The 21,633-nt window shown below is 43.6% G+C and overlaps 1 protein-coding gene across 1 annotated transcript in view; it reads left to right on the top strand.

Moving 5' to 3' along the window:
* Positions 1–887: 887 nt before the first annotated feature.
* CLCN1 (chloride voltage-gated channel 1) overlaps positions 888–21,633 on the top strand; it is a 69,379-nt gene continuing 48,633 nt past the window's right edge. The window contains exon 1 of the mRNA XM_052794937.1: positions 888–1,302. Coding sequence (XP_052650897.1) covers positions 1,252–1,302 — 51 coding nt within the window. The 5' untranslated portion in view covers positions 888–1,251. The remainder of the gene's footprint in view (positions 1,303–21,633) is intronic.

Genomic DNA, 21,633 nt, shown 5'->3' with positions numbered 1-21,633 from the left:
GGCCATGCGTGGAGTCCTGTGTCCGCTTCTGGGCTCCCCAGTACAAGAGAAACCTGGACATATTGGAGAGAATCCAGCAAACGGCCACAAAGATGATTAAGGCAACGGAGCATCTCTCACAGGAGGAGAGGCTGAGAGAGCTGGGACTGTTCAGCCTGGAGAAGAGAAGGCTCAAAGAAATCTGATCAATGCATATGAATACCTGAAGGGAGGGGTATAAAGAGGACTGAGCCAGGCTCTTCTCCGTGGTGTCCAGTGAGGACAAGAGGCAATGGGCACAAACTGGAATACAGGAGGTTTCCTCTGAACATCAGGAAACACACTTTTACACTGAGGGTGACCGAGCACTGGAGCAGGTTGCCCAGGGAGGTTGCAGAGTCTCCATTCTTGGCGATATTCAAAAGCCATCTGGACACGGTCCTGGCAAACACCTCTAGGTGGCCCTGCTTTGAGTAGGGGGTTTGGACCAGATGACCTCCAGAGCTCCCTTCCAACATCAACCTTTCTGTGGTTCTGTATGAAAAAGATACTGAATGTTGGTTATGCCAGTGGATGAAGGTTCATGAAGGTACAAAGACTGTGAGGAAGGCTGTTTATTTGTGGTGAGGTATTGTGACCAAGGAATCGGCAATATTGGGTATGCTTTAAGAAAAGTTATGTTAAATGTGGGGACACCATGTAATTTATATAAGGAACAATCTTCCAATGCCTGCTAGGAGAACTTGCCCTCTCAGGTGCTGACACTTCACAAAGTTGTCCCTGAAACAGGTTGTAGGAATAATCCTGCTCAAGTTGCAGGGTGGTTCTCTTGTCTCTAATTTTGGTAATTTTTTATCCCCATCCTCTTCTTCCCTAGTCTCTCTCTGTCATCAGCCCCCATTCCTTCTATGGTCCCACACTGTTGACCCCTTCCAAATGCAGTGAAGAGTGATATTGCCTGAGAGAGGAAAGGGAAACCTTACCTCCTGTTAATTTACTGAGCTGTCCTGGTGCCAGGGCAGCAGAGAGTGAGGTATTAAAGCGGGGAAGCGGCTGCTGTGTCCAAGCACAGACCGAACAGGAGGGGGCAGGGAGTCTCTGGTTACACTCTCCCTCGCTGTCCCCTCACCAGTAACCTTCTCTCTCAGGGTGCTCTGTGGGATTTTAGCTGGAGCCTTGCGTCTTTTTCACTCCATGATTTTGCTGGGGAGAGCAGACGGGAAGACATTGCCCTGAACAACCCCGACTCCACTGGACATTATCTCTGGGGATATGACTGGAGATGCCTCTCCAACAAAAGCGTTCCGATACCAGCAAACTCTGGTGAGTACAATACCTGCAGGAGGACAGAATGTTTCTCACACGATAGCTGTTCCTTCCCTTCTCTGCTTAAGGGGTGAATGCTTACTTTGCCTGCAAATAGCCCTCCCTGTTTGCCTTAGGAAGAATCTGTGAGAGTTCTGCCTGAGCACATGCCCCAGTATTGTCTTCCTCCAAGAGAGAATGAGGCCATATTCTTCTTTCTCAGTATGAAAATGGGAATCGTTCCTAATCCCCACGGGTGAAAAATCTATATCACTGAATTCACCAGACAAGGAGGAAAATGCTGGAGAGACTCAGGGCTGAGTCTATAGGGACGCCTGGTCTGCAGAGCTGTATAAAAATGCAACTGCTGGTTGGGAATGGGTTTCCTTTTTCTAGACAACCACAGACAAGACTCTGAAACCTCTCCCTGCCCTTTGCTACAGCTCCCAGAAGATGTGGTTAGGATTCTGCCATGCTGGGTGTTAACAGGTGCTGTGAGAGCACAGAGCATGTTGCTCTATGGCATCTTTTTGGGCACATCCCGGTGGGGTCTTGCACTGCTTTGTTTTGTAGCTATTTGGATGCAGGCTGTTGCCCCACTTTCTGGTTTAAGTACTTGAAGAGATTACTGCCAACTAGGAGAACTGAGATTTATTGCATCTCATGAGTCCTCACACTTCTCTGGACAAGCTGAGGTAGCAGTTTGTACTGTATCTAAAAAGTCCCTTCCTTTGGTTACTGAAGTGAGAATTAGCATCGTACACTCCAGATTGCCTAAGGAACAGCATGAATGGAATCCCAGCCTCTAAAAATGAATGGTGGCCTGTTTGTACCTGAGCATGCAAAGTTTTGGTGGCAATGTTTGGAGACAAATAAGACTGTGTTGGGGCTGAGGAAGACATGAAATCTCATCTTCTTTCAGCTACTGCAAAGAAAGATGGAGAGACTTTTTATGGAAGCTAGAACACCTAGTTTACTAAGAGGAATGTATGGTTGCCTTTGGGAACAGAAAGCTGAGGTGTAGACCAGGAGAGTACCTTTCAGTCCAACATTTTCTGCTGCTGAGCCCTGCTCTTGTGTATGATGTAGTGCCTCACAGATGAATGAAGAATTGTATGATCTTCAGTGTGACCATATAGCCCTTTATGACCAAAAGCTTGATTTCAAATCCAGACTTATGTAATGAATGTAAATTTCTTAGTGCTCCGCATAGGCACATCACAAGCACGCATCCTCAGCTCAACAGTGTTTTGCTAAGGACGCTATTTATCACTTGTCAAGTATTAACATTGCTGAAGGAGCCAATCATTACAGTGGAAAGGCTGGATTACGAAATATTTAATCTCTGTTGGCCTGGCTTTCTGTAGTCCAGTACAAAAAAGCAGCATCCTCAGTGTCAGGATCGAGTAGCGCCAACACTAGAGCATTGAGACTGGGTCTAATGTAATGGGATTGGAGCAGCCTGTTTGCACAGTATACAAACCTGTAAGGTTTGTGGAGGGAGAACAGGAGTTGGGTTCTGAGATCAAATATTCAAACTGAGTTGGTTTCTGAGCTGATCAAATTGCATGAGGTACTGAACTGTAAGGAAATACTACAAACCTGAACAAAAGCAGTGGTAAAGAAGAGAGCATGAGACAGCAAAAGATGCAGAAATAGCAAGTATGCTACTTGGGGAAAAATGGGTATATTCCTTCTGTAACAAACTCATGAATCTCTAGAATTTTGAGGTTTAGATTCTTTAGTTTAGAACTAGACTAGTCAGCTTATTTAGACTAGTGAAAGTTTTCTTGAATGCTTGTGGGAAGGCACAACTAGTATTAGATTTCTTGAGTTCAGAGAGCATAATCTGTATAACTTGAGCTAAGGCAAGTCTTTGACAAAATATTTGTACATTACTAAATAGCTATTCAGGAGAGAAAGGAAGACAATGTACTGCACGATCTTCATTTATTCATAAATTTATCCCAAATGTTTGTCATTGAGTGCTTTTTTGGCTTCTGGACAGGCCAGGATTGTGTAATAAATGGTAGCTGTTTGATCCCTCAACTGTCTGCATGGATAAACCCAAAACACTTAGTTCTTTAATTGAATTCGTCACCCACACCCCTGATAAGCTTTATGATAAAGAGGCAAGTATGCTACAACCTGTTTCATTAGAGAGGTGGCCATAAATTCAGGAATTCTTTGAGAATAACCACATATAACTGAGTCCTTAGGGATCACAGGCAGAGTAGCAGCTAGTTACTGAGAGCAGCTAGTTGCTGGATCTAATCCAGACATCAGTGCTAAGTAGATGCTGAATCACTAACCTTGATGAGGGATGAATTATTTCTCAAAACAAGAGAAATGAAGAACAGTTATAAGGATTAGGTAGCAAGTGAACTAGGGACTGTAATTCTGGATGTAGTTGCCTGAAGTGGATCCCAGACACTTTTGGGACTTGAGTGTCTTAGCAATTTACACCTTAAAATGCTATCTTTAGGAGCATACTCTTATCAAGTATCATCGTTACCACTATCCACTCCATGTAGTCAGTCATGTTAGTTCTTTCTTGTTTAGTGAGTGAACAGCCACAGAGTGCACTTCCAAACTAATGCTACATAAATCATTTTTCATACATAAAGCAATCACTGCTCTCTGGGCGTGCTGGTCTGTAGTAAAAGAGAGACGGTAGGTCATCACCTCGCTTCAAAGACTGTGGGAATGGCTTCTATTTTCCTCTGATTTAGAAAATCTATTGCAGTGTCACAGTCCAAAACCTAAGTCACCTATGAAGCCCTTACACTATGGGATGAGGAGAGATGGTAGACTGGGTAGTTGCTGGTCAGCCTTCAAGGTCACAAATCATCTACATAAGAGTGCTGATGAATCAGCTGACCATTTCTTGTCCTTCAATCCCTTCCGTGGTTAAAGTATCTCTGCTTATTTATATAACATGGCCACTTTATTAATTTTTTCTCCTCCTGGCTCAGTCTTTTGCCATTTCTCTCCCATATTCTCTTTTAGCCACTTCTTTCCCAGGTGTTCATTGCCTCTTTGTCACTTACTCTTCTACCATTCTCTTGTTATCCTCACATACCTTTTTCTCACTCTTGCCTTCTGCTGTGTCTCCTCAGTTTGTTTCTCTGCTGTTCCTGCTCTCAGTATATATGAAGCCAAGTGTTAGGTTTCACAGCTGTGTTTTTCTCTGCGCCTTCCTCACATCACTGCCATTGGATTCTGTTCTAAAAATATCCCATATGACCCTTTCCCTGTGCTGTCCCAAGGCAGTGGGGGGATTCTCCACAGCCCCCCCGCCCCGTCCTCTTTTTCTTTTTCAAGATGTTGTCAATCATACAGAAAGTAATGTTAGAAGGCAGAAGAGACCTGGAGAACTGAGGTCATGAGAAAGATCACTTGGGCAGATTTCTATTGCTAATTCCAAAGCTGGAGAGGACAAAAGATGCAGATGAAGACAGGGCCAAGCTCTACAGGGCAAGATGTAGGCTGCTGACAGTGACCATAGAAAAGAAAGAAAGGAATTCTTCGGTTTCTTGCTGTCTGATTAAAAGCACGGGCATTTAGGAGCATCACCTACTGCTATTAGGGAACAATTTTTAGCTTCCTGTATTCAGTCTTTGTGGGGAGAGAGTCACCTCATATACAGTGGCAGTATTTGTTGGCTCACAGGCTGGCCTCTGCTGAAACTAACAGAGGAGAAAAGAAGAGGGCCATTGCCCATCTTCCCGTAAGTCAGACTGGAATTTGGTTATCTACTGAAGCTAAAGGCTTCCTATTAGCTTATCCACCGTATCCAGCTTGCCGTCTACTTCCCTTTGCTTTGGCATCTACTGACTCAGTTCTACAGGCATATTTGAAGATCTGCATTGATTTCTCTCCCCACTTCCCATTAGTGGGATCACAGAACTAATACCTTGCCTTGTCAGAAATTCGCTGCAGAATTCAGTGATAGGGTCTTCTCCTGGCTGCATGCTACAAACACCTGGGGAGCTGAAAGGCATTTCCCTGCAATGTACACGTAGTACTGCTCCTCTTCTGCAACCGTCGGCCAGTCACTGGGCAAACAGACCTCCTGCTTTGTGCTGTGGGATTGTGCCTGGACCCTTCCTAGCTGAGGAATGGGCCAGTTTCAGAATCCCAGTGACTAACAGCGTGTTTCTCATGCCACCCGACATGCCAGGAGGAAGGCTGAGGAAAAGAAAAATGAGAATAGGCCTACTAACAGCTAGCTTTTTCTTAAAGTAACATGGATTTTGTTTTTAAGATTTTAGTAAGGTGGAATACACATGGCATTCTTTGATTCTGGATTAGGAGCAGGTTAAAGGGTGGCTTGAGTATAGATTTACTTCTCCAGAGTGCCAGGCCCTAGGGACAAATCATGAGGCACTGTTTATAGCTGTCCTATTCACCCTGTTTGCAAATAATATATATAAGAACCTCTTCCCCAAAAAACAAAGTAGTGCTCTGTCCATCACTGCATGGGATAGGTGTTCAGAGCTGCCCTACCTGTTTAAAACATGGGGGTAGGAAATTTTCATATATTTTGCTGTGGCCATAAGCTCCACTGTGAGACCTAGCAGCTTCTTGACGAAATTCTTTCATTTCCAGTTTGTATCGCTAGCAGACCTGGTCTTCATAGTTCTATTAATAATTGAAGTTTGTCTGCCAGTATTTTGGTTTTGTCTCTATCAAAGCAAAAAAAAAAAAAAAAGAGAGAGTCACAGATTTAGATGGGAAGGGACCTCTGGCAGTATCCAGTCCAACCCCCTACTGGGTCATGAATTTCCCTCGTTGCAAGTCATGGCTGTTGTCTCTTGCGCTTTTCCTGTGCATCTCTGAGAAAAGCCTGGCTCCATCTTGTCTATACCCTCCCTCTGGGTAGTGGCAGACAGCAATAGATCCCCCGTCAGCCGCCTCTTCTCCGGGCTGAGTAAACCCAGCTCCTCCAGCCTCCCCAGTCAACAACCCAGGCAAGATTTCCCGAGGTGACAGCCACAGCTGCACACCGGTGCTGTTTATTACTGACCTAAATGCTTTTCCCATGGAGAAAGCTTGATTTAACAGTAACACGTGCAGCAGAAACGTCACCAAGGACTTTGCCTGCCGCTTGGCACTACCTTGCCTGGCTGTTGCCCACGTTGTCCTCGCACCGAACTGCGGGAGCAGTCGCAGCCCCACGGGTGCAGGTTCCCCGCAGCCACCTTACCCTGGAAGGCACCGACGTCCTGTCAGGGTGCTGCAAGGGCCCTTTTCTGCTACTTGCAGAAAAATATTTTTTTCACCCATTTCCAACATCATTCAGGTACTGGGTTCTGTCGCGAAGGTGTCCAGAATTATACGTTTTAATACGTTATTTCCAAACGATCCGAGGTGTCCAGGTGCAAAGTGGAGATCTTGCACACCAGGAGCTGGCTGAATAGCAGTGGCGGTGTCTCTCAGCACTGCAGTTGTCTATTCCTGAGAAAGCTGTCACAACTATAGCACAGTAGCAGTAAGAGTATGTTTATACTTCAGTGAATTTGCCCAGCTACAAGTCCCTTATGTATAATGCTATAAAATTTAAGCTTTTCCACGAATTGTACAGACCTCTTGTCCAAGCAAATAAATGCCAAGAGCTGGCAGCATGCTGATCAATCTAACCCTTGCCATTGATCTTGAGCTGTAAAAAGCAAAAATAACCTGCCTGTGTGTAAATGGCATAAAGGGGCATCCCACATTTGTTTGAAACCTAATAGGGTAGCTGCATGCTATAAGCTTTTTTACGTGGACAGAGAAAGTATATCATTGTTTTGACAGCTGATACTTGCATGCTAATTTGGCAGTACAGCAGATTAAATTATTTCAGACAAGTTTGGGGCGGGGTGGAAAGACCATGTACTAGCATTCCTGATATTTCAAAAAGTTAGACCTGTTGCTAGTAAAAATATCAACAATGGTAGTAGGGGGGCAACTGGAATGCAGAGGTTACTGCCCAAGCTGTACAGCAGGTGGCATACAAAGTACAGTACATGAGAAATAATACATCAATACAGAAATGTACAGCAAATACAAATCCTCAAGGTAAACTCAGCTACTGTTGTGCATCTCCACAAAATCACAGCAAAGAACCTGGGCATGCTGGAGAGAAGCTGGCAGTAAACACAACACAAAAATAATTTATTTTGTCAATGCTTGCTTTAGTGAAGTAGCAGGAAGCTGCTGCTGAAGCTGCTGCTTTTAGTACGGATAGAACAGCTTCCACATACCTGCATGATACAATGGTAACTTAACACAGAGGGAGGACAGACACAGGCTATTAATGTTGGAGACTGCCTTATCAGAACCTGCTTATTTAAAGTGTTTTCATTTATTATTAAGTGACTTAGAACTACTTGGGGAACACGATTTCATTGCTGGTTATTTGCATAGGAAGGCATACTATACTTTCGTATTTGATAATGGCACAACTCTCCACACTGAACATCGGAGTAGCAAAGAGATCCTCCACAAGTTGTTACTGCAACAGACACTTCAATCTTTGGACATTGCTAAGGATATAGGCAGGGTTAAAGGATTTGCTCACATTGTTAAAACTGAGCCATATATCTCTGCAACAAATTCCTGCCTCCTGGTGAAGTAATTGATTCTCATGTGTCCTTAAAGGAACCAAGTGACTGTTGGGATTGACAGTCACCCATTTCCACAAAATATTTATAAAAGGTCATGGATCAGGAATGTTTGCCTATCAGCTGTTGGCATGGAGAGTGGATTCTAAAAGTACATAAGAATACAAAGCATCTTCACTATATTTATTGCATAGCACTAATGCAAGTGAGTGGCACCTATAACTTTTCAAAGGAAATCATTACTTGCAGCTCTAAAAACTCTGATAAATTACATGCAGTATGTTCTTTTCTGATTTGATGATGTGAGGAAACACAGTGTTCAAGTACATTACCTTATGGGCCCTCAAGTTTGTTTCAGATTGAAGTTAGGCCAATTAGTCTTAACTGTGCATAGTCTAGCATACATGTTCTTTGATCCTGTGTAAACTACTATAGTGACTATGGATGTCTATAACCTGAGACTCAGAGCTACCCAAAGCTCTACTGGGACACTGAAGAGAACAGAATTTGCCTGAAGATCACTCTCAGAAGCTGACAAACTGTTCCACTGTTAAAAAGAAATTACTGCTTTTAACAGCTACAGAAAAATAACTATCAATTTTTTAATACGTAGTCAGCCTAGGTACAGACCAAAGTCCTGAAAACAGACTTCAGAATTAGATGAGGCCTTCTTCAGACAGCCGAAGGAGCCTCACGTTCACAGCCCCTGGAAGCAATCTGCTGGAGCAACAGGGCGCAAGAAATCCAGGAGGTTTATGGAGTGCATTGACAACAAATTCTTAACACAGATAACCAAGGAAACAGCAAGGGGAGGTGCTCTGCTGGACCTTACAAACAAGGAAGGACTGGCTGGGGGTGTGAAGGTCCGGGACGGCCTCGGGATCTGAGGCAGGAGGAGGGCTATAAACAAGATCACAATCCTTGAGTTCAGGAGAACAGTCTTTGGCTCTTCAGGGATCTGCTTGGAAGAATCCCATGGGATATGGCCCTGAAGAGAAGAAGGGTCCAAGGGAGCTGGTTGATGTACAGCAATCATCTCCTCCAAGCTCAAGCTCAGGAATGATCCATCCTGATGAGCAGGAAATCAAGCAAAGGCAGCAGGAGGCCTGCCTGAGCAAGGAGCTCCTGACTAAACTCAGACATAAAAAGCTGTAAGCAGGGTTGTGTGACTTGGGAGGAGTACAGAAACACCGGCCAAGCGTGCAAGGATGAGGTTAAGAAAGCCAAAGCTCATCTGGAGTTTAATCTGATGAGGGACATGAAGGGCAACAAGAATGGCTAATACAGGTATATCAGCAGCAAAACAAAAGCGATGGAAAATGTGGGCCCTCTGCTAAAGGGGCAGGGGACCTGGTGACAAAGAGCAAGGACCCTCACTGGAAAACGATGAGGTCAGGGAACATTTAAACAAACTGGACATGCACAAGTCCACGGAACCTGATGGGATGCACCCATAAGTGCTGAGGCAGCTGGTCTATTTCATTGGAAAGCCACTCTCAGTTATCTTTCAAAGGTCTTGGGGATCGGGAGTGGTTACTGAGGACTGGAAGAAAACAAATGTCACTCCTATCTTCAAAAAGGGCAAGAAGTCCAGCAAACTACAGGCTGGTCCACCTCACCTCAATCCCCAGAAAGGTGATGGAGCAATTCATCTTGGGAGCCACCTCCAGACACGTGAAGGACAGGAAGGTGATTGGGAGCAGCCAGCATGGATTTATGGAGGGAAAAATCATGCTTAACCAACCTGATAGCCTTCTGCAATCAGATGACAGCTTGGTGGATGAAGGGAGAGCAGTGGATTTTGTTTATCTTTACTTTAGCAAGGCTTTTGACGCTGTCTCCCACAACATCCTCATAGCAAGCTGATTAAGTACGGGCTAGGCACTTGGACCTCGAAGTGAATTGAAAACTGAGTGAACTACAGGGCTCAAAAGATTGTGATCAGTAGCACAAAGGCCAGCTGGATGATGCCAGTCACTAGCAGTGTGCCCCGAGGGTTGATACTGGGTCCAATACTGTTTAACCTCTTCATTAATTATCTAGACGATGGAACTGAGTAAACTTTCAGCAAATTTGCAGATAATATGAAACTAGGATGAGTAGTTGATACACCAGAGGGTTGCACTGCCATTCAGAGGGACCTTGACAGGCTGGAGGAATGGGCAGAGAAGAACCTCATGAAGTTCAACAAAGGGAAATGCAGAGTCCTGCGCCTGGGGAGGAATAAGCCAATGCACCAGTACATGCTGGGGACTGACTGGCTGGAAAGCAGCTTGGCAGAAAAGGGCCTGGGGGTCCTGGTGGACACCGAGCTGAACATGAGTCAGCAGCGTGCCCGTGCTGCAAAGGCGGCGAATGGCAGCCTGGGCCACATTAGGAGGAACGTTGCCAGTAGGTTGTGGGAGGTGATCCTTCCCCTCCACTTAGCTGTGGCAAGGCCACATCTGGAGTCCTGTGTCCTGTTCTGAGCTCCCCAGTTCAAAAGACATATGGAGCTACTGCAGAGAGTTCTGCAAAGGGCCACAAAGATGATGAAGGGACTGGAGCATCTCTCATATGAGGAAAGGCTGAGAACTGGGACTGTTTAGCCTGGAGAAGAGAAGGCTCGGGGGGGATCTTGTCATCTGATGGGAGACTGTAGATGATGGAGCCAGACTCTCCTCAGTGGTGCCCAGTGACAGGACAAGATGGAATGGGCACAAATTGAAACACAGGATATTCTGTCTGACCATAAGGCAAGAGGTTTTTTGCTGTGATTGAGCACTGGCACAGGTTGCCTGGAGAGGTTGTAGAATTTGCATCCCTGGAGATATTCAAAAGCTGTCTGGACATAGCCCAGGGCAACCTGGTCCAGTGGACACTGCTTGAGCATGGTATTGGACGAGACAGTGGGTGTCCCATCCAAAGCTCAAATATTCTGTAATTCTGTGATTAACTAAAGTACTCAGAGGAACAGCAGTGCAAGTTACCTGCTGGTCAACAAGATTATTGTCTTCTAAATATTACATGACACAGAAGGTGTTTTTAATTCCTCATCTGCAATGGACTCTCTTATCTAGCCTTATTTTTTAAAGGACTCACCAAAAAATGACATTTACTTCTATTACAGAAAAGCAAATGAAAACTGTTTGCCTGCATCTAAATTCCAAGAAGTTGTGACTTTAATAGAACAAGATGCATGTTGTCTGACCGACAATTTTTTTTGGTTCTGAACCCACTGCCTACCTCCCAAGATATAGCAAAACAAACCTTCTCAGTTCACTTTCTCCATATCACTCATGATTTTATCCATGTCCAGCCCTCATTGCCCTTTCCAGCCTGGGAGGCTCAAGTCTGCTTAGCTGTTCCTCATACAGAAGCTATTCCATATTTTTGACCATCCTCTGAAACTCTTCAGTTCTACTATATTCTTTTGGAGATTGGGGGAAACAGAAAGGCAAATATTACTCAAGATGTAGTTGCACATTGCATTTAATTTGGTCTTATTTTCCTACGTCTTAACCCATAGTTCTAAAAAAATACTGAGGGAGTCATTATCATAACCATTCTGTTTAACCCCAAAACCTTATGCTTAAATAGTAGAAGTCAGCTTAAATAGTAACAGTTGGATGATTCCTGTGTATGCAAAGCTAGAACATCTGTTCTTCCTCGCAATCATCACTTTACATTTATTGTGACTGTTTCATCTGTCATTTTATCACTCAGTCATCCTGTTAAGGTCCTTACACAATTTTTCAGTCAGCTTTTGTTTCTACTCCTCTGAATAACTTACCAAGAAACTGTGAGCCCTTTTCCAGACCAGAGAGGTATTTGATATTACACTGCTTGGCATCAAGTTTATTATCAGTGGTAGAGGACAAGGCACTGAGTGTACACTGCTTTTAGTTCCAATTCCATATAGAAATAGGGCATGTTGGAAATCTCTTCTCCATTAATTGGAAGTCCATAATGCTCCAGGCCCATAGGGTAGAAGAACTGCAGGTTCACCTAAGCTTTCCAGGAATGCTAAAGGCAAATGCAAGATTAAACACATCGCAGCTGTACAACATAGTAGTGACAGAAGAAACAGCCAGTGTGGTGTAGGAACTTTATTCCAGAGGTACATGGAAATCTTTCTGTTGGGAGGATGAAGCAAGGGCTAAGTAAAGTTCTCTTCTTGCCTACGCATGTGTTTTAATGCTTCATGTGAGGGTGTACATTGTAGCTGAGATGATCTATTGACTGACACGTGCAACAGCTTCTTATTTAAATGCTGCTTCCCTGACCTATGGTGAACTCATTCAGGGCACGACACTGAGCAGTTAACCGCATAAAGACGTGAATGTTTTTCCATCAGTTTACCTTTCACAATGCTAAGGGCAGACATACCAGAGTTGGTGTAGGGAAGGGAATGTGACTGTCCTTTCTTTATGCCGCTCATGATTTTGAGGCAGCTGTGAAGGTCCAGGCCCACACTGAAAAATCTTGAATTGCTGTGTGTTCTCTCTTCTTTAACCCAGCTTCTGCTCTATCTTTCAAAAGCAGTCTGAACTACTCTTACCTCATGACCCCTAAAGAGTTCCTTTTTTTTTTTTTTAACTGCCCTCATACCAAAAGATAAAAGACCAGACTTGGCACTTTGTCTGGAAATGTGGAATAAGGGAGACTAAGAAGTTCAAGGTCTGATACATTACTGGGTTTTGATTAGGCAGGTGCACAGGGTGATAAGCAGCCTCTTCTGCCTAGGGCTCAGGTACTGTGGTCTATTCCAGCCTGACTAGCAGCCCTTTACCGCAAGCGCACAGAAAGAGAGAGTCAGAATATCTGCAAGAAATAGTGCTTCCCCATAGTACATTTCACTGTGCATTCAGTGCTAGCCCTGAGCTACCTCATGTCACCCTTATTTGTTACTTTTACTGTTCCATCACTGTGGGAAACTGCTTGAATGCTACATAGGCTCCCTGTAGGCATAACCATGTTAAAGAAACACCACCCTTGAACCATGAATCACAACGGTTTAAACTTGTGAGGCAGTACTAACAACTGCCCAAAGTGCCCTACTGCGTCAGCCCTTGTGAGCTCTGCCCCACTCCTTCATCTCAGCAGAGTCTTAGGGAACAGAACCCCGGGGTTCTGTTGGGCAAGTCCTGAACTGACCTTTTCCTTTGAAAGTGCCAGTCCTGGGAAAGAAAGGGAAGGAATTCATATATCCTCAGTTGGTAGCAAGAGATTCACTGAATATAGCTTGCTTACGTTTTCTTGATGTGCTGTTTCTTCCAGTCGTGTTCATTTTATATTCTACTCAGCCATCTAACTCCTGATACCTTATAGAACCCGATATCCTTATAGCAAGTACATAGTATAATGTTAGTATAATATTGTCATGGTTTAACCCCAGCCAGCAACTAAGCACCACGCAGCCGCTTGCTCACTCCCCACCCACGCAGTGGGATGGGGAAGAGAATAAGGGAAAAAAGTAAAACTTGTGGGTTGAGATAAGAACAGTTTAATAGGACAGAAAGGAAGAAAATAATAATGATAATAATAATAATAAAATGGCAATAATATTAATAAAAGGATTGGAATATACAAAACGAATGATGCACAATACAATTGCTCACCACTTGCTGACTGATGTGCAGTTAGTCCCCGAACAGTGATCTGCTCCCCTGCCGCCCTGGCCAAGTCCCCCCAGTTTATATACTGGGCATGATGTCACATGGTATGGCATAGCCTTTTGGCCAGTTTGGGTCAGCTGTCCTGGTTGTGTTCCCTACCAACTTCTTGTGCCCCTCCAGCCTTCTTGCTGGCTGGGCATGAGAAGCTGAAAAATCCTTGACTTAGTATAAACACTGCTTAGCAACAACTGAAAACATCAGTGTGTTATCAACATTATTCTCATACTAAATCCAAAACATAACACTATACCAGCCACTAGAAAGAAAATTAACTCAGCTATCCCAGCTGAAACGAGGACAAATATATTAACAAAACACCCTAAGATACTCTGGCACACCCTTTCCAAATCTTTCAGCAAGGATTTTTGACTCTCAGAACCTCTAGTTGTTTCCACTTCCAACACAACCCCATTTTATGAGAGTAGGCTTCCTTCTCCTTCTCCCTACTTTCCCAGATTAGTGTGTTTGAGTTTGCAGTAAATAGATTTTGTCTAAAGAGAATGAGCAATCACCAGCTGATGACATTTTGCTATTGAATGTGGAGGGCTGTGGGACTGACACAACTGATTCCATAACAGTATATCAGCTGACTATACTTTTCAGGGTGAAGTTTTACAATATAATATAATATGATCTAATGGCAGGCTGTGAAAACGGACAGACTTATTTTCTTCCCTCTGTTCTTGGACATGCTTTCCTGCTGCCCCTGTCATGATGGATCTAATGCTCATGACTACAATGTTAAATTAGCTCAGGCCATTGATTGAACAGAAATCTAACCCATCAAAACAATTAGTTTCCCATCAACCCAGCTTGGTCACCTCTCAGTCACATGATTGTTCAAACCCCATGAAAGGAAGAGAAAATTGTTTGGTAATACAGCTTCTTGCTAGGGACTGTTTTAAAGGCTGACCTTGTACAGGAGGGACAGACCAGCTGCAGGAATCAGGCTTCTGATGCTGAACATGAAGAAGGTTATCAGTACACTTTCTTACTAGAGATTTAGGAGAAGATAACAGGTGTTTCTATGAAGGATAGTAAAGTTACAAAAATTCTGTACCCTCAAGTACAGGGCAGATCAGAGTCTGTGAAAAATCCAATTAGACATAGAAAGCAAATATGGTTCAATTTAAATAGAGTACCAAAACAAGAATCAAAGTAGTGGTATACCTACTTCTATGCAAATGGTAGAATTATGAAAAATAACATGGAGGACCAGTCTCTTGTCCTAACAGGAGATACACAAGGCATATTAAAAACTTTGTGGCAGACAATCAATGGGAAGTTGTAATACCAGAATACAAAATATGCAGAAAGATAAGGTAAACCATACTAGTGATAGAGTAGTACTACATGATGATGAGAACCTTGATCAAACTAACGAACGCAGTGTCCAAACAGGTTGAAATTTCAGACCTAAATAGGAAGTGTATAGTGTTGGATCTGCATCAGCACCTTCTGAACCTAGATTGCAACACTGTGATATGTTGATTGAGATCAGAGACCCAGCTAGGGCAGAAACTACAGTAGTAACAAAAAACTGCAATGACCTCCATATAGGCTGGACAAATGTCACATTGGGATGTGAAGTATACGCAACTGGCAATTGTGGAAGAGTCAGCCAGGAAGTCCACAAAAGGTTATGACTAGATACCACGCTAAACAATTCAACTTCTTAGTTGAAACCACTGCTTCACAGTGACCGCAATGTGCTTGGAGTCAATACTCCTGTGGAAGTAATAAGGGTCAAAAAATCCACTAGAATGGATCAAACAGAAACCACATAAAAATGAAGAAGCCTTTTAATCAATTAAGAGACGTGACCAAAAAGATGAAACATTTCCAGAAGACATGGAGGTTACTGAAGGACACCACTAAAGAGAACAGGTCTACAGAGAAAGCCCTCAGTCCTTCTTTCATCTGCTTCAGATCCTTGCAAGGAGTGCTGTCCTCTGCCAGGATGCAGATGATATGCTCCCTAGAACCCTCTTTTTCTCCGGGGTGCAGAGGAAATGTGTGGTATGATCGGTCTTCCAAAGGAGCTGCATGAATAACCAGAAAAAAAACCAAGCCAGGACAAGCAAACTTCCAAATCCTACAGCTTATCCTGCTTCTCCCAGCCCTCGCCGTAGAAAGATGGATCACAAGACAGGAAAACACCCATCCAGCTCCAAAACCTCCTGTTACGGCTGCCTTGTTGCTACATCCTGCAGCCATCTCTATGTATAGCTGTGGCAAGATAGCCAGGTGCACACCCTGGCATTTCCCAAAGCATTTGGCCCTGTCTTTCCCCAGGTCCTACCTGGGGAAAATGGCCAGTAGGCCAGCAAGACGTGACAGCAGCCCTCACAGAGAGTGGATGGTTGGTTGGGAAGAGCAACAGTTTTGTGTCAGAGGCTGTCTGTGAAATGTTCCAGTGCAAGACGCAGATTCTGTCTAGTCAGGAGTGGCTCAGGCTGATCTTTTCCACTTGGATATAGGTGAAAGAAGCACTATCATCTGGTTGGAGGTGGTACCAGGTGTCCTTTAGGGAGTGCTGACCTCCTGCCTTCCCAATGATATCTGCCTTTTATTTCCAGTGCAGCTCTGTGAGCAGAGCAGAAGCAAAATTCACAGCCAGGGCCAGACACTCCTGTGGACTGACACTGGTGAGGAAGGCATCCTGATAAAAATGACATTGCAGACCTGGTATCAGAACACAGATATTAAAGATGTTAATGCACTTCCAAGCAGATCTGAATGTGCAGCAGCTGATTTAGTATAACGATCATGTTCCCCAGCATTCAAGACTATAGGTCAAGAGAGGACAGGGTTGTAATGATCAGTGTGGCAAAACTCAGTATGAAATTGTATAGACAGATATGTCTGTCCAAGTGGTCCTGCCACAAGGTACGGTCAGATTGCCAAGGTGAAGGTCTCCTGCAGGAAGACAACAGAGAACGCTCCTGCACAAAGCAAGGAGAGTACCCCGTCCCTACAGAGACCTTAACTCCGTCCCATGGGCTTTAGTGATGCGATTTTGAGCTGTTTCACTTGGAGGGAGAGAGAAGTTGGGTGAGGAACCTTCTGGCCAGCAGTGGTGGTGCCAGTGGTACCAGCAGTGCTGTATACCAGCAAGTTCTGTAGCCAGAGCTGTGGTCCCCATGGTACAGGGAAGCATTCTGCCCTCTGGGTCCCCTTCCCTCCTTGAACAGGGCCCTCACTGATGAAGATGAGGTTGTAATCTGTCATGGCAAGGGTCAGCTGCATCTTCTTTGCAGAGCAATGAGTCTTCAGCAGGTGGCACAGCTTGTCCCTCAGCATGATGGGTCTGAGGAGCCTGCAGACTTGTGTGAGGCCATGGTCCTTGTAGTGCCCCAAAGCCCGTGGACTGGGACATTTCTGTCCCTCTTGTGGTAAGTAAAGGTCCCCAACCCAGCCCAGCCCAGCCAGTGCACCTGGCAGAGAGGAACGACTCTCCCCCTGACGCGAGGACAAGCAGCAGAGGGAGTGGGATTTGAAAAATATCACAAGGACCATCTCTGCTTTTTTTTTGTTTTCTGACTGATCCCTATCAAAATATGCTATACACATAATACTACTTGTGGAATAGAATATGATGACTCTGATACAGATAGGCAAAAAATGAGTTACACTCCAGACCAAGGGCAGTGTCTGAACAAGATACCACAAATACTCTCAGTGATTTTTGCTGACTCTGAACACCAAATAATGCACATGAGCAAGACTATGAGCAATGTTATTAAACATACAAACATGGCATCCAAAAATCAGTAATTTCTCATAAACAATCTGAGTTGGCAGCTTATAGAACTTATTTCATTTCTCAGGTTAAATGAAAGTTAGAATAGTTCCCATCATTTATCCCCTGCACCTTCTTTTTCATTGGCCTATTATCCCTCCACCACTCCTGACTTTGGTGAATAGCTTCTAATGTCGAGCTACAGCCGCTCCCTGGATTCCTGTTCCAGGTTTAATATTTTTAGATGGCATGGGCAGTAAATGTCAGCCCTGGGACACAACGCCATTTGTGGGGCACTTCCTGCACTTTCTTCTGCTCTGTTATCTTGTCCTGGGCTTGAAATACTAGACTACCTGTCTCTTTGACATCTGGAGATTGTTGCTCCCTCATCGCCCTGGGGTACTTTTTGCACCTTTTCCCCCTTCTGACAGTCAAAATTGGCTCTTGCTGCTTTATTTTAATGAGTTCCACAGAAAAAAGACTTTCTGCAGCCTTCATGCCAAAGTGTGACCCAGTACTTCAACCTGGATGCACTTGACTCAATGCAGTTCTTCCCTTCCCCCAACACTTTCCTACAAGTCAAAGCAGGGGGCTGATAAAAGAGGGAGGGAGTCCAGTGAATGTCATGCTGACTGTCGCTATCATCCCTGTATCAGCAGCCAGTGATAACAGGAAAGGTTATTGCTGCAGGGGAATTGCTTTGCCCTCGTTTGTGATGGATTTATTATTCTGGCTGGCAAGAAAACTACTATCTTCCCTCTGTTTACCTCTGTCGTTATCTCCTATTACTACCAGAGATTGTTTTATGGGAAACAGGCAAGACCTCTCCTGTGCAGGAGGGTTAGGTGGTTTTGTCTGGGTATCTGCATTTGGATGGGGGAAGGAGAAGGAAAACAGGAAGCTTAGCCAAAACTGTACAAGATTTACTAGTATAACTTTGACAGTAAATGAGGTTTTTAAAAAATCTTTAATGGTGGTGATAACGTGTGTTCTACAACTTTTATATTGACATCATTTATCTCAGTTAGCTGAGACAGGACAGGACAAACTAGTACAGTCAGCAACTAGTGTTTGGCAACTATGGAGTTCATATAAGTAGTTTATAGCATTTGCTCTAATAATGGTGAAAGTCTGAAATGTAAGCAAGACCCCAGTGTTAATGAGAAAAGGTTTATGGCTGCTTATGTCTCTGCTGCAATTGGCAGACAGTCCCTTTTCTCATTTCTAGGTGTGTTCCTGACCCCTTTTCTAACATTCATGTGGCCATGCATCAGCTGGAATGAAGAGCTGAGCTGGCTGAAAATTAATTTTTTGTTGCATCAAGCTTCTTGATCACTAGTTCCAGTACCTAACAAATTAGGACTGTCCTTTTCAACCAGTCTGCTCCTTAAGTAAAATTCCCCTAAATAGTAGTGCGATCACCCTCTCAGAGAGATCAATAGATTCTAGCCTCAAAGAAGTGAATTTTCAAGCATTTGAAAGTTGAACATGTATCAGGAAAATAAAATAAATTATGTCTTTTCTTGCATACCTCTAATCCTAGCCATGACCTCCTGGGGATATCTGTCTACACTCACGGTCCCTTCTTCTTGTCCAGCCCCAGCTCAAGCATACCTCTAACATGTCCTTGAAACCTTCCCTTTTCATCTCAGTACAAATAATTTTGCTTCATAAGCCAATCTTCTTCCTAAACTTTTCAGCTATCACCACATTTTTTCCTAGGTGGCCATAGCTTACATAAGAGGCAGCGTTCTTCTCTCGAAATTAGCCAAGTCCAATACAAAACCAGGAGCCCTAGCACAGCCTGTGCCAGCCCAGTTCTACACATCTCATCACTGCATTTTCTTTCCACCCTCACAATGTCAGTCACACTGCCAAGTAATTGCATGATTGACAGCTTGAATGTGCAATTATTAATTTTACCTATGCAACAAGCAATCTACAGGGAGGAGGGGAGGAAAGGCACAAATTATCTACCATGCGCTGCCTACCATCTCTCAAGAATGGTTTTACCTGACAAAAAAATACAGGTCATGGTGCAGGTGACTTATTAGGGAACATTCACCATTTGGAATCAGAGCTCATCATCTCCATATACAGGTAAAGAGCCATTTCCCAGGCAGCATGTAGATGCTCTGTCCTGGAATAATAACAAATTCACAAGCTTAGAAGCATCCCTAATAGGTGTTGATGACTGGGGATGAATCTATTTCCTAGATGTTCCTTAGCCTCTTCTGCTAAAACTGTCTTCAAGCTGATTACTACAGAGAATGTTTGTGATGCAACATTATTCCCCTAGAAAATAAGAAATCCACGGAACCCACTTCAAACAGTTCATTGAGTGTTTGTTAGTTCTTATTGACTTTAGCTGCTTTTGGATGCATAATACAGTTGTAAAAAGTTTTCTGCCTGACAGCAGTCTAATTTTACTTTTTATCTCTATTTTTTTTTCTTTAACTTTTTGATACTTGTATACACATTGTGCCTATTTGATTTGCTCTCAGTTTATTCTAAGACAACACAATCAAAACTCTACCCCACCAGTAAGACACCACTTCCTTTGGAAAGCCATCGAGCATATGCAAGGAAGAAATTATTTAATAGAGGCTACAGGGTGCTGTAGGGTCAAGAGTCACTGAGGGAATTGAGGGTTGCAATTTAAGAAGAGGGGCAGCTGTAGGGGAGGAGCCATCCAAGCTGTGGAGGTGTGGAAACAATCTCCTAGGCAATGGAGTGTAAGCACAAAATTTTAGCAGCTCAGAAGGTCACCGAGTTAATTGCAAGCAAGGTTGCAGTGGGTAGGGGAGAGTTGTGTATAAACTATGTATTTACTTCTGTGCTTCCTGACTTACACACTTGAAGTTTTCTCTATTTAAAAAAATCAAATAATCTTATTTTTATTCTAGTAAAGACTGCTCTATTTTGAGTTTTGAAGCCTGCTGGTCTTGACCAGAAAGCTCACCAGGACATCTAGTCAGATCCACTTTAAAAGTTCTGGATGAGTTGGGATCCATTTATAAAACCTAATTTTGCTGTGTTCTCTTTCATCTGATTGTCTGTGTCTTGCTCTTGCTGCTGGGTTTAAGTTCTCTCTGCTTGTTCTTTTTGCTCTCAGTTCCAAACTGTGACTACATTGTGATGTAAGATAAGACAACCTCAAATTAACAAGTAATTTACCTTAGGTACCAGTATCAACATAGATACAGCTTTGTTTCATTTGATTTTGGGATGAATTCACAAAGTGCTCTGTGCAGACTGTCACAGTTGGGTTGTTTCTGGAACTGGGGCATAACCCTTCGCCTTTAAAGCTCATTTGTTTTTTGCCAAGTCATGGCATATCATACTGTCATATCATGTCATACCACAATGTCATCATGTCATATCATGACCTGTTCAAGTTTCCTTCCAAGTTCATCTATTCCAACATCTACTTCAATGGCTCCCTCATGTCCCTGTGTTCCTGTAAGTATTTATCTGCTTTCCTTTGTGAGATCTATCTTTTTTTTTTTTTTTTTCATTCTGCCTCTCCTCTGGTAACATCATCATCTCCCTACTTCAGTTATCAAAAGCTGATGATTCTCAAAATCTGCCCCGTTTCTGTCAATTCTGCTCTATTCAGTCTAGTATTAGTCAGTACATGTCCTCTTGAATATCATCATATTATCTTGTTATTTCTCCATGATGAAAGCCCTTAAACTTTCTGGACTTGTCCTCTGGGAGTTCTCTGTCATCATCTCTCCATATTCAGCCTTGCTTACAATGTGCTCCTGCACAGCTTAAGTTTCTGTCTTTTGCTACTGTTCAAGCCTTAGTCCATGGTCTATTTCTTTCTTTCACTATAAAAGCTGTCTTTTCACCCAGTCTCCCTCCTTCTTCCTAACCATTTGCACAGCATTCTTTCTCTCCCAAAGCTCCAATAGCCTCCTGTAGCTCTTTGAAGCCTCCATGAGTTATCTTGTCTAATAAAATGTCCCATTCAAGCACCTTGTTCTCATCTACAAGACATTGCCTTATCTTATATTTACTCAAGTCTTTTTCCTGCCTTTTCACTCTTTTTTGCTCCATCTGAAGCTATTGCCTGAGGCAAAGTACACTTGCTGTGACTTCTTCCTGTCCTGCATCTCTTGCCCTCATGTCCTTCCGTGCTTTGTCTCTTATTGCTTCTGTGTTTACCTCTTAGAGACCCTGTTACTATTAAGTAGTCCTCTTTTTGTCACCTTTCTCCTCTTCCTCCTTCAAAACTCCCCTTTTCCCTTTCGCCTTTACAGTTTCTTTTGTCTCATAGCCTATCCTTTATATTTTCTCCTTCACAGCCTTATGGACCTCTTGGACTGAGCTCTCT

This window comes from Harpia harpyja, chromosome 8 (assembly GCF_026419915.1).
Source record: "Harpia harpyja isolate bHarHar1 chromosome 8, bHarHar1 primary haplotype, whole genome shotgun sequence".
Classification (NCBI taxonomy): domain Eukaryota; kingdom Metazoa; phylum Chordata; class Aves; order Accipitriformes; family Accipitridae; genus Harpia; species Harpia harpyja.
The sequence above is the reverse complement of the archived record's forward strand: the minus strand, read 5'-3'. Positions and strand labels throughout refer to the sequence as shown.